The sequence below is a fragment of the Stegodyphus dumicola genome, chromosome 11 (genome assembly GCF_044657685.1).
Source record: "Stegodyphus dumicola isolate Sdum_Otavi_A_Nest chromosome 11, ASM4465768v1".
NCBI classification, from domain to species: Eukaryota; Metazoa; Arthropoda; class Arachnida; order Araneae; family Eresidae; genus Stegodyphus; species Stegodyphus dumicola.
The window spans coordinates 144,140,761-144,155,109 of record NC_140778.1 but is presented as its reverse complement, the minus strand read 5'-3'; the positions used below and the strand labels follow the sequence as shown (position 1 = coordinate 144,155,109).

The 14,349-nt window shown below is 36.3% G+C and overlaps 1 protein-coding gene across 2 annotated transcripts in view; it reads left to right on the top strand.

Annotated features, from left to right (window-relative positions):
• The window catches only part of LOC118204158 (uncharacterized), a 115,745-nt gene extending 102,158 nt beyond the window's left edge, over positions 1-13,587 (top strand). For both annotated transcript variants that reach the window (XM_085827285.1, XM_085827286.1), the window contains 3 exons: positions 5,382-5,448; positions 9,486-9,541; positions 13,336-13,587. In XM_085827285.1, coding sequence (XP_085683411.1) covers positions 5,382-5,448; positions 9,486-9,541; positions 13,336-13,436 — 224 coding nt within the window. In that variant the 3' untranslated portion in view covers positions 13,437-13,587. The remainder of the gene's footprint in view (positions 1-5,381; positions 5,449-9,485; positions 9,542-13,335) is intronic.
• The last annotated feature ends 762 nt before the right edge of the window (positions 13,588-14,349 follow it).

Below are 14,349 nucleotides of genomic sequence, written 5' to 3'. Positions count from 1 at the left end.
AAGAACTTTCTGTTATTATGATACTAAATTGACCCTGCACTTTACATGTGGACTCTTTATCTTCTAATATATAGGCTTAGTTGTCTGAACACAACTACTCAGACAAGGTCCACGCGTATGCACTTTAATAAAGATCTTAGGAAGAACATCCACAGTTGCTTGAAGCCCAGCTGCTTAAGCTTATAATACTTAGAAACACTCCATGAAAAGGAACTGCGGACCCATAGTGCCTCTAAAAAGACGCACATATGGAAGAAGAATCTCGTTACAATAACGGGTCCCGTTGACTGAACCTGCGTCGAAGATGTGAAGGTCTGTACGATTACAAAGCATGATGCCTCCCCAAACGAGAACACCGCCACCTCCATACCTGTCCCTTTCAATGATGTTCGAGGGATGATTGCGGCTTCCCCGCTCTCTCCAGATGAGTATGCGATGAGAATCGCTACTCAGACGGAATCTGCTCTCATCTGTAAAGAGTACTCGTCCCCATTCATTGTCTCTCCAATTCCGGTGTTCCCGGCACCACAGAGAACGCCTTCTCCGATGGGCAGGCGTTAGAGGTACACACCGTACAGGGCGTCGTGCAAACACCCCACCACCGTGCAGTCTTCTGGCCACGGTAAAACGCGATATCGGTCGTCCAGTCGCCTGTGTCGTATGTCTAGCGATTTCTCTCGCTGTCTGCCGCCTGTTTCTTCTGGCCTGTAAGGCAATATACCGGTCATCTGCGGGTGTGGTTCCTCGTGGACGACCACTACTAAACCCCCCGGATAGCTGTTCCTGTAGTTTTAAATTGTCTCCAAATTCGTGAAACGATGCTGTGAGCAATTCCGAACTCTGCAGCCACACTTGTCACACTGCGGCCTTCCTCCAACTTCCCAATGATTCTACCTCGGGTAAAAGCATCCAGATGTCGTCTAACAGATTGATTATTCACCATTTCTCGCTGAGGCAGCAACTCGATGTGATTTTAACTGCTATACGGCGTGCAATCCCTTTGCCAGAAATACTGATCATACACCGACAACATGCTTTATACTACTCAGACACTCCCCCATTACGTCTAGCTTCATATCTGCGCGTGTGCTACCGTACACCACCTTATTTAATCTCCTGATTGGTCTTTCTGTCCGCTCTGCCTCTTCGTTCAGCTGATATGCTAATTTTTCGACTTCGTCCTTAATTTTTGCACACCAGTGTATAATAAAAAGACTAAAATTCAAAGGCTTAAAGCATTTCCTACGTATGTGGATATTTGTGATGAGAATCATCAACATATCCGGCTAACTAGGGGAATAGCGGTAGTTCGATTCCCGGCTAAGATTTAATTAATCCTTTTTGCTCCGGGAAATCAGCTGGATTTGGCTAGCTAAATCTCATATATTTTCATCAGATGGTCTTTAAAACTTTCAGGTGGCGAATGTAATGAAGAAAGACGTTCTTCCTGTACTTGCAGAGGGCCCACCAGCGACTGGGAGGTAAAGTCGTTGATCACTGGTAGTTTGGTCGAGCTTTCGAATTCTGGCGAACGGGCTAGCTGCATGGACGCTTTCCTGGTTTACCTAAAGCGTAATATGCAAATGGGCCAATTTCCCATAGAACGTCCACTACTAAGGCATCCCTTCTCATAAACAGAGAGCCCTCTAGTTCTCTGTCGTAATAGAACACACCAGATCAAACCAAAAGGGCAGAATACGGTTTGTTTCTTTAATGAAAAGGACTGTTGTGGCAATTTGTTGTAGTATTAAATTAGATAATCTCTTTGATTGTATTAATAACACAGGCTTTCGTGAGAGATTTTGGTTAATTTACTAAATATAAAACTTCCGGGTTTTCTTTTCAATCTAAAATATTTCGCAGTTCGTAAGGCATTTTGGTGCACATGGTAATATTTTAGTAATGATGTTTTGGCTTTCTACCTATTATACACGGAAAGGTTTACCAGGAAATTCTGGAATTCTTTCCTTTAATAAACTGTTCGGTAAAAACAGTCGTAGATTAATGCTAAATATTGGAACATAGCAAAAGAATATGTTGAAAAAAATTGCTTTTCTCTGTAAATTACTAAAATTATTAATCTGTTCATGTAAATGATTAAACTTTATTTCTGAATACAGTATAACTCCCTTACAACGAGCTCCGATTTAACGAGAACCCGAACGAGGAAAACGAAAATACTTAGTTGGTACAATGTTAAATCTATGGAAACAGAATTCTCTTTTAAAGAGCAAACCGCTTATATAGCGAGCAACAGTTTTTTGATTCACAAAATTTCTATTAACTTCCACCTCTGCAGCTCAGCTAATTCTTTCTTGGGAAATTTCGTGAACACTATGAAGTCAACTGAAAGTTAGCGATGAGCCATAAAGTCTACGAACATGTGTATGCATGTATGTATCTCGCTTAACTCAAAAACGAGTAGACTCAAAACGTTGAAATTTTGTATATAGGACTGCTAAAACATGTAGATGTGCACCTCCTATTTGGTTGCAATCGCCCGCAAACCAAAGGTATACATTAAATATATATATATAATTAAAAAGCTAGGTAGTATTTACTATATTTTATATATATAGTAAGTACTATATATTATATATATATATATATAGTACTTACTACCTAATATATATATATATATATATATATATATATATTCACTCTATTACTCGGCTCAGTGAGCTTAGTTTCTTTATTTTTATATGTTTGTAAATTGCGCATTTTTTACTTTCAAAATTATTGAATTATGTTGTTCTTATCTTCCGGTTAAGACTTTAGTTAAACTGCATGCAATAATTGTGGAATTATGAACAATTTAAAATTTGTTTAATTGCGGCTAGACCTAATTTTTATTTACTATAGTAGCCATATTTTTTTACATTTGAAACTTAACAGAATAGTGGATTTGTTGCCGATCTAGAGAAAGTAAGCTTCGCAACAAAGTAACGTCTTCTTTTATTATTGTAAATTAAATTATGCCTAATTCATTCTGGATTTATCATATAAGTTATTAGCTTTTTTTGCGTACAAACTGTAATTTTGATTGTAAAAAGCTGTCTTTTAATTGTTTTAACTGTACTTTGTGTTTTATATTTTTCTATATCTTCCAATTTTTAATGAAAATATTTTGAATTTTTTTTATTATTTTACCTTGCCGCGAAGTGAGAACTGAATTAATTAGTAGCGCATGCGCTTTAGGTAAGCGGCGCTGAATCGTCTGTGAAAAACTGTTTCTTTTTTATTCGTTTAATTTCTTTTAATCGTTTTAGATTTATTGTAGTATTTGAATAATACTTATGGTAATTCTTCAAATGATATAAATTTTGTGCACTCTGAGTTTTAAAATGAAGGAGATGTAACGCTGTTAAGGACACCTAGCGCCGAAGTGTCGCTGTGGTAAATAAATATAGTGAACTTTAAAAAGTGCATTTATTCTATTGTAGTTTATGCGCTATCGACGAAGAAGATTTAATTCAAAATTTGTTAACTGTTAATTTAATATGTGTAAATGAGATGCAGGAAAATTGCGTATATAAAATTGCGTATTAATATTCCGTTCATGGAAGGCACGTGGTGCACACATCAGATTTTTCATTTTGGGGAATGATCAGGATTGAAATTTCGCCAGTAAATTCTACGAATGTTATCCAGCCTATGTACCAAGGGACCATTAGATGTTTTAAATCAAACTTTCGTAAACATTTGATTTTGATGCTTCTCGACAGAAGAGAAAAAATATAAATAACCTCAAATGCTGATGTAAACGTACTCCACGCGATATGTTTTATGAACGATGTGCGAGAAAATGTTGCTTCAACATGCATTACCAATTGCTTCCACTAAACATTTCTCAAGAGGGGCAAATCACTGACGAGGAAAAAGACGTAGACGGTCTTGGAAAATTTGGAAATGAGTGGACAAGAATTTGAAAATTATGTATCTGTTGATGCCGATTTTAATACTTTCGAGATACCAACACCCGAGGATATTGCAGCCTAAATTCAAGCAGATGGAAAAGGTAATAAAAGGGACGATGATTACGACGAACGTGAAGAATTTCAAGCTGAACTGCTTCCAACATACTCAACGGCTTTTGAGTGCACAGAAAAACTTCAAATTTTATCCAAAACAAATGACGATGTTTTTCCGGCTATGAATATTTTCCGAAAAACAGTGACACAGGAAAGAGACAATAAAATACTAATTCAGAAGTCAAACAACAAAAATCAACGTGTGTTAGAAAAAAGGAAACACAGAAGTCTTTTGTTGCTCAACATTGTTGGTCGAAAATCACATTTTCAATTTTTCTGCTGCCAAAATTATTCAAAAAACCAACTTCCATTGGAGAAGTGGATTTTCTAGAGGCTTTTCACATTAAAAAAAAATCTTTCTGTTCTAGTTAACGATCCTAATTCCAATCCATCTTTGCCTTCGGCCTTTAAAGAAATTATGTTTCAATTCTGTTTTCATCAACAGATGGCGCCATTTGCTTATTCTTGTCCAGGCTTCCTTATCTTATCTAATCATTATTTCCTATCTTGTTCATTTGTGGTTTTGCAGCTGAGGATGGTGGTTCGGTAAAACCATCGAAACTAGTCCTGTGAAAATTTTGAAAATATAACGCTGATTTTTGTTGTTTGACTTCTGAATTAGTATTTGTTCGGCATGTTATTGTGTCTTAATTAGACAATAAAATAGTTCGAAACAAATTAACCAACTTCTTTTGCACTGTACAGAATTAAAAAATAAATAAAATATATATGACATAATAAGCATGTGTGAAATTTTATGATTTTTTCACGAACCGGTTTCTTACGAGCACTGGGTTATAACGTGCAAATATCGCGGGTCTTTCACATTCGTTATAACCGAGTTCTTCTGTATATCATTTAATTCCTTAATAATCATTGAGTCTTACCCATTACAACTGTACAGAGCAATTATGTAAGTAAAATAAATTTTCGCGCAAACATTTAAATCAGTATCAGGTAATTGAGCATATTATAAAAGCTAACCTATTATCTCAGTTGATATGGTTTTATTTAATGTCGTATTATAAGCATAACATCTTACAGTTTGATCTGAACGAGAACCAAATTAGGAAATATTCATTTCTTGTACCTGTTTATTTACTAAGAATTGTGTGAAATGAATGCTTAATTCATTATATGGATATAATCTATTAAGGATATAAAAAGTCATATAAAATTCAAGCATGTATTATGAAATAAATGAAAATAATTTGATACCATGCAAAACAATTGTAGCTAAAATGTGCTGCATGTTTTGAAATATGGTATTATATGATGCATATATAATAGTGTGGTCTGCGGTGATGATTAAACCAAATATTAATTCACATTTATGTGATTTCTGTGCAGATATATGTGGCCAGAATAAGTGTCTAGCAGGAGAATGTGAAATAACAGGTGATCATTATCGCTGTAGGTAAGATATTTTTTACGTATATTTTCTCTCGCTTTTTAATATCTAATTATGTATCTTAAAAAACAGACATAAAATCTCTAGTACGAAAATGGCAATAATGTATATACACAGAAAAAAAATATTCTTTTGTAAATGTCCTGTTTCATTTTGTTAATGCCTAATTTTTGGATTTATATTCCGTTAAAAATGGACATAAAGACTTTAATAAGGAAAATGACAGTGATGTAGACATGCAAACTAAAAATGCGCTTACGTAATTTTTAGCCAAAAAGGGATGTTTGTCCCGAATGGGATATAAATCTAGAAATAGCATTTTACTTGGAATCACTAAAAACGGCGTTATGAAGTTTCAGATTCTTGCTACCAAATATTATCGTCCTCTATTATATTAAAAAAAAACTTGTTCATGCCTTGATCATGGCTAAAGGCATGATCAAGGCATGATCATGACTATGGATCATGGCGTTATGCATGAGATTAGTTGTTGTTATTGTTACTAATCTTCATGTCTAGGAATATACTAGACGAGATCCACAAGTTGATTGACCTTCAGAAAATCGAAAACAAGCTTAGGAGACTTGTAAAGGTCCTCAAGAGGCAACTCCAGGCACTCAAGGATACGTGCCGGTGCATTTGGACATTTTGAACAAATTGGGTGCATCTTGAGACCTCTCTCAAAAGTAAGTCCTTTCAGGTGTCCGCTGAAGAATATTGTCTGGACAACAACATTTGGCAATCAATAGTAAGAGATCTTCCAGGGCAATCAGCTTGATACCAGGGATGATTAGGGGGAACGAGCCAAATTTGCCTGTCTGCATGTCTTCGAATGGAATACAGTTCAAGATATGTCAATGACCTGGTAACCGGTAATGGTTCTTCAGAGCCCTCCTTCGCCAGAATGTCTGCCATTTCATTTCCCCATATGTCAACATGGGAAGGAATCCACTGAAGGTGCATTTTTTCACAGAGTAACGAGACCTGCTTAAGCTTGCTAAGAATTGCAATTCCGGCCGTATCACCAACTCTTCGCCAGTTTGAAAGATGGCGCTACTATTGTCAGACAAAAACCATACTGCCTTAAGATCTGTAAAGGACGAAACAGCGTTTAGTCCCTCTTCGATGGCTATAAGCTCACTCTTAAAAACCGAACTGAAGTCAGAATTTCTTTTCTTTATTTTAACAATATTTCCATTTGTGAGTTTAATGACAACTCCACTACCGGAACGAGAGTCCTCGCTGTTACTCCTATCAGTATAAATAAGGGTAGCTTCAGCGGGAATTGCGTGTATAGTTTCTAAGGTAGATTGTCGTAAAGGGCCGGAGTATCATTTTTCTTGGAAACTTGAGACAAAAGTTCCGTATGAAACTCGACCCTAGGGAGTCCCTTAGACGGATCTAAACATTGTTTTAAGGAATGCTGCTCAACATTACGCTCAATTATACCAGCATACTCACTTTGACTACGTGGGCTATTTTTCATAAGTCTTTGGTTATTACTCATGTACTGCAAGAATTCTGAAGTCATTTTTTTTGGGGGGGAGCCATAACTGAAAGTTTATTATAACATTTTGCATGGCCAGCATTTTTTCTTAGGCTAAGGGGTTGAAGGTCTGTTTCATACAAAGCAATTTTATTCGGGCAACTGTTGCGTAAGCCAGTTATAATACGAGAAGCACTAAGTTGGACTCCTTCCAATATCTGGAGGTTGGTAGAAGAGGCACAACAGAAAACGGGGATGAGATTAGTGTATCTCGCAAGAAAATCATATTTCTTTGTAGCCATAAATCATAAAATATAGGTGATCCTCGCAAATTACTTAATAATATTGATATGCAGCATTTTATGCGGTATTTACAATGCTTCGCTAAATAATGTTATTCCCCCAGTGGCTTGTAATTGCTTATTCAGCACTGGCCACTCCTAAAGCTGAAAGCAGAGGTCATTTTACTGTGGAGGTACCTAATAGGCAGTCTCCGTTGCCTCCTCTTGAAGGGATGAACAGTTGCAACCACGCCTTTTCCCGGATTCTATCCCGGACTCTTTGGTATCCCAATAGGCTATCTTAACAACTGCACCGTCTGGACTGCACTAAATAATGTTATGTGAAGATGAAAATAAGGAGTTGGTAAGAAATTAATTTTCATCTGCGTATAAAGAATATAAGCAATTTTCTTTGACTGAACGGTGCCTGTCGTGATACTACTCTAAGATAAGCTCATATAAGCATAATATTAATTTTCAGACATGGATTACAGACCCACAAAGGTTCCTAAAATCGAAAAAAAATCTGTGCTGTCCTCTGAAAAGCACCATGCAAAACTAAACTCCGAGGGTAAAAGCATCCGAAAATATTTACGAAGGTAAGAGGAAATAAACGTAATAAACAGTAAGGTAATTTACTGAATCTCCGGTGAAGATTCAACAAAATTCAAATTGATTTTCAGCTCCTTATAAAGAGGACAGAATTCCGAGAATATCCTGTATGCTAAATGGCAAACCGCACATTCAGTTGAACAATGTTAACGAATTTCGCTTATTGCGCATGCTCAGTGGTGTACCGTTGGCTTGAGAGAAAATACTGGCGACTAAGCGTAAGCAACTCTACACAAGCCTGTTCATGTAGGTCTTAACGACTGTTTACAATTGTAATAATACGAAATATTGTATGTGCTTATTGCATTTGCTTCTGTGCCATTTTACTTTGATTATTTTGGTCACAAACATTATATTTAATACCAGTCATAATAATTTCTCTGACTTTAATTCAGTAATTTAAACTAGATTTAATTTTTAATTTGTTAAAGTACATACGAATGGAACGTATGGTAAATACTCGATTGCTTTTGTTTCTCAGAAGTATATTCAATAAACATTTAGCTAATATATATTGGAATGTTTCCTTCTTTGTAAGTGTTTCCTTCTTTTTTTGGGCCCACCAGCGGCCGAGCGGTAAAGACGCTGAACACTGGTAGTTCGGTCTGAGGTTCGAATCCCGCGAACGGGCTAGCTGCATGGACGTTTTCGTGTTTTTCCCCATGTGTAACGTGTATACGAGCCAGTTTCCCTTAGAAAGTCCTCCACGAAAGGCATTCCTCCCTTTAGGCAGATAGCCCTCGTGTGCTTTGCCATAATTAAATACACCAACACCTTCTTTTTTTGTCTACTCCTTCTTAAACGAAAATTTGCGTAGTTTAACAATCGATATTTACACTCCAAGTAATGAAGCAATTTACAACCTAACAAGTTTTAAAACCTCGAACTGTGTACACCCAATAACACAATATCAACCATAACAATCGATATTTACACTCCAAGTAATGAAGCAATTTACAACCTAACAAGTTTTAAAATGTGTACACCCAAATAACACAATATCAACCATATACCATATTTATCGTCTTTTAAAATTGTGCCAAAGTAGTAATTGCGCCAAATTCTCTTCTGGGCATGCGCAGTAAGCGAAATTCGTTTAACATTCATCAACTCAATGTGCGTTTTGCCATTGCGCATCCTGTATCGACTTCAAAAAAATAAATAAATAAATAAAAGAGAATAAAGTTTCAAGAGATTTCGAAAAGTTTGCCAGCTTTATAATTATTGTCAAAGATCGCTTGATCACGAACAACACTATCTTCAGTTTTGTTAAAATAGTCCGTATACTAAAATTTCCAATAAGAGTGCAATTTAATTCCCTAATATATGATCAAATTATCGTACAATAAACGTGTAGAAAAAACTGCTTACAATTATTTATCATAGTTTATAAGATTATATGTTGTAGATTTGGCTAGGGAAAGACATTCGAATAGAGAAATAATCTTAAATTAACTCGGCAAAGAGACATAAATATGAATAAATGTTTCTGATGCATAAGTTGCTCAGATATGTTGTCTGAGCTCAGATCGAAGCCGTGCTTGTTTGGCTTTGCAAGTCTCCTTTTCGTTCGACACTAAAATGGTTCCTTGTTGAAAACACATGCTGCATTTATTTCTCTTTGTCTCGTTAAATGTTTCATAAGGTTATTCTACATTTCTTAGGTGCCAAGATGGTTATGCGGGAACATACTGTGAAGTTGAACTTGACATCTATCCTAGTAAGTTCTTTTAAATTAATTCTACCCCTCTTTCCTTTTAAAAAGTAACTTTATGTATTATTAATAATATAACTTTATTATTAACATAACATGTATTATTAATAAGATTAACTTTTTACAATGTTATATCTATAATCACAGATAGTGTATATTTTATAATTCTCCACTGAATACGAGAAATTAGTAGTGAAAGCTTTCGGCTAGCATACGAAAACTATTTCAGCAATTAAGTATAGTACTGAACACAGTAAATGTAGATCTCATTTTCGCAAGGCTTGCCAAAAGCTATGCATCCTTTTCGTTTAATCAGCTTGCTTAGATTCATCGCTTTGTACATCAGGCAATGGGCCCACCAATGGCCGAGCGGTAAAGTCGCTGAAGACTGGTAGTTCGGTCTGTAGTTGAAATCCTGCGATCCCCATGTGTAACATGCATATGAGCCAGTTTCCCTTAGAAAGTCCTCCATGAAGGCATTTCTCCCCTTAGGTAGATAGCCCCGCAGGATTTGCAGTAATCACATAAACCATACTAAAGCAAACCACACGAAAGAAATTTATAATTTTATAATGGGTTTGAAGCTGACAGATGGACGTTAGAACGCACTGAACGAGATTACCATAAAAATTACGTTTTACCGTACTCAGTCTGAACCCACGGCCGGAGACATTTTTCGAAGTATGCAGGGAATGTTGGCGCTCCGAAATCAACACAAATAACTGCGCACTGACTGGTTTCAAAAGGGTTTTATTTTTTTATGTCCAGCTGTCCGTATTCTTAATCATAAGCCATCATCGTAATCACTTAGCATGCTGTCTCAGCAGAGCTCCATGGCTAAAGAATGGAACAAAAATTATTCAAGGAATAATCGTCCTCCTGTCTCACCAATAATAACCATCCTTGGAAAGTCTGAACGTGACGTAACCTTCGGATGAATTCACTTTATCTTACCTTATATATCTGGCTTTAGGCAGCATTTAGTGGCAACTGCTACTTTAATTGCCGAACATTAAAATTGCCCATAGGGCTTGGATGACACAATTACGTGGAGATAACCTCCCCGCCTAAAAAGGCAAAACCGTAAATCAAGTGCATAAGCACATACGTTGGAAAACTTTTTAAAAGCATCTGATCGTAGAAATTACATCACTGGCCGCCGTTCGATCTGTGAAGATCCTTCGTAGAGTGAAAGGAGATGATTCGTCGGAGCCAGTCACGTGGGTGGTCACCCACCCAAGTACTGACCCCGAGAGCGTAATGGCAGACCGCACATTGAGTTGAACAATGTTAAGCAAATTTCGCTTAGTGCGCATGCTTGATGGTGTACCTTTGGCGCGGGGAGAAATACTGGCGACTAAGCAACCCTACGCTAGCTTATTCGTGATCACCATGGCTGTCGAGTGTGTTCGAGTGATGTTTACAATTGTAATGTTGTGGAACTTTGCTTATTAGTTATTTTAACGTCCATACCGATTGCACTTGCTTATTTTTCTAATATATATTTCATTGTAATTTGTCAATAACAGTGCATTTAATATTTGTTAACATATGTTCGTAATAATTCGTTATTTAAATGTAATTTGTTTACATGTTATAATTCAGTAATTGTAAACTGGAGTATTTCGCTTAGTTTGTTAGCGTATATTGGCGCTTTTATTTTATCATTTCAAAGAATTTAATAACTAGCATTAAGGAATTGTAAAACTTCTTCAGTGTTATTTGCAAGCACTTGTTATATCCCTCAGTGTTTCTTTATGTATGTACGAATGGAACGTAAGGTAAATCCTGAATTGTTTTTATTGCTTAAAAGTATAATGAATAAATTTTCAACTAATATATCCTAAATTTCAGTCTTTTTCTGAACGAAAATTTGTACAGTTCCAAAGGAATGTGCAGAATTTCATAGGTATTATATTTTACATTTTGAATGCAAACACTGCTTCACATTACTTCGCAATAATTTCAGCTTTCTAGTTGTTTGAGCAGTACAGCAAAAAATAGTAATTAATTTACATTTACATTATACTCTACGAAGATTTAAACGCCAGATATGTTTACAATCAGATGGCGGTACATCTACCATATACCGTATTTATCTTCTTTTCAAATCGCGCCAACATAGTAATTACGCCAAATTGTTTTCTGGGCATGCGCAGTATGCGACATTCGTTTAACACTGTTCAACTCAATGTGCGGTCTGCCATTACGCACCCCGAGAGGAACCGCTTGAAAACGAGGAATTCTGAAAGTCTGGTAAAAGGGATCTCTTCACTGTTCGTAAAGCTTGTTCTTCCGTTTCTGTGAATTTCATCAGAGATAGAGCGAATTCACCTGCCATTTTGTAGCATCCTATAGTCCGTCAACACGGAGTCATTGTTAGAGATTCTGTTAACCCTAATAGTCCCTAATCTCTAATACGCATTTATGGGTGCAATAACAGCACGCTAATCTGTTGGTCAATTACTACCACTCGTAGCGGTACAGGGTGCTGGGACGCAGCTTTTTTTGACAGGCTTGTATCTGACAACGTACAGTTTAGTTCAGCGTAAGTGCATTTCAAGGTGGGCAAATGATTATGGGGTCCAGCCAATCTCCCAATGTTTTGCTAATCAAAAATCTGGGAAGCAAATTAGTATAGGCACCTGAATGTCCTCCCAGTGCCACAAAATGAAACAAACCTGGGAATAATACTACATAGTTGATAATACCTCACAGCATTGTTCGTACACTCAATGGATCCATGTCAAATTGGGCTCTGTAACGTATCTCTCAAAACGGAGACTTCACTTTTTACTGAACACCCGATATTTTAGATCACTGCAGCTGAATAATACCCCATAGCATTGTTCGTACATTCAATGGATCGATGTCGCGTTGGGCTCTGTAATGTATCTCTCAAAATGGAGACTTCACTTTTTACTGAACACTTAATATTTTAGATCACTGCAGCTGAATAATACCCCATAGCATTGTTCGTACATTCAATGGATCGATGTCGCGTTGGGCTCTGTAATGTATCTCTCAAAACGGAGACTTCACTTTTTACTGAACACCCGATATTTTAGATCACTGCAGTTGAATAATACCCCATAGCATTGTTCGTACATTCAATGGATCGATGTCGCGTTGGGCTCTGTAATGTATCTCTCAAAACGGAGACTTCACTTTTTACTGAACACCCGATATTTTAGATCACTGCAGCTGAATAATACCCCATAGTTCGTACATTCAATGGATCGATGTCGCGTTGGGCTCTGTAATGTAGCTCTCAAAATGGAGATTCCACTTTTTACTGATCACCCTGTATTTTAGATCACTGCAGCTTTGCCAGCATGTGAAGTAAACAAGTTTGAATACCTATGTATGCGGTTTGTCCTGTTAATATTCTGTCATGATGTGGTATTTCTCTGTCAGGTAGTACATAGGGCTCCTTCCTCCAAGAAAAAAAATTTTTTTCAATTGCAGATTGTGAACAATTACAAATGTAACTCAGTCCATTAATCTATACAAGGCCGGATGTGGTGGTCTCTTTATTACAGAGGCACCTAATAGGTGGGCCACCATCGCCTTTCCTACGAAGGGACGGACAGTTACAACCATGCCATCTCCGAGATTTGAACCCAGACACTTCGGCATCGCAGTTAGCTTCCCTTGACCACTATACCGACTGGGCGGCTCCTCCAAGAAAATTTAACAAACGAAAGTTATTTATATGAAATTTTTAAAAACATTTAAAGAATGCATTTTTTAAGCTCTCAAAATGGAGATTTAATTCATTTTTACTCTTCTCGTTTCAGAAAAGAAATCTTTGGTAGCTGCTTTCTCAATTCTTGCTACAATCATCATTGTGTTGCTGATTACAACGGTTTTCTTTGCTCGGAAAATTCGGGTTCCATAAGCCGACAATTTAAACTTGTCATGTCAAAATTCAGACAGAAATGCGAATTATCTTTGAGTCATGTTTCCCTGACTACTTGAATCCTTTTAAATCAGAACTGAACCTGTATAATATGGATCTCAACTGGAAAATAAACAAGGTTATCAGAAGACATGAAAGCAAATTTTTATGACTTAAAATCTCCAAGCATTCAACACTAACCATGAGCATTAATATAGCAGCCAATTTGATGTACATTTTAATTTTTAGATTCTTGAATTAATTAAGATATGTATAATATTAACTTCAACAGAAATCTTTTGGCAAACCTTTGTAAGATGGGTTGCTGTATGCTAATATCCTTGAAAAAGGAGAAACATTTTATACGAGTAGCACTTTCAGGAAAACACAGCAGGTTGCTTTATTCAAAGAAATAATGACCAGGAAAATATATATAAAGAAACAATAAAATATTAGAAAATAATAGTGATAATTTTTAAAAATAATTTCTTTATTCCAGTATAGATACTTAAGTTAGATTCATTCAAAATGTATGGAATTTTTCGCTGTTTTTCTCTAAATTCGTGGAATTTAAAACTAATAACATTCTCTGGATTCCGAAAATTCGTGGGAAGCCATTTTAAACATTCTCAACTTGGTAGGACTTTAATTAGAAGAGATATTAATTCAAAACTCTTAAAACGCTAATTTCGCTCTTATTTTTCGGGATGGCAACTGTCTCGCACGCTGGAGATAAAATTCTGTGTTATTTCGAGAAGCGTTGCCACTGCTCGCTTTCAAATCGTAAAGGTTGTTAATAAAGAATTTCTAAGTTTTACAAAATATGAAATAAAAATAATATCGCCAAGCGTTAAACATATTATTATTATATGTCATATTCTGACGAAGAAAGAAGAAAGGAAGTGGTAGAAAA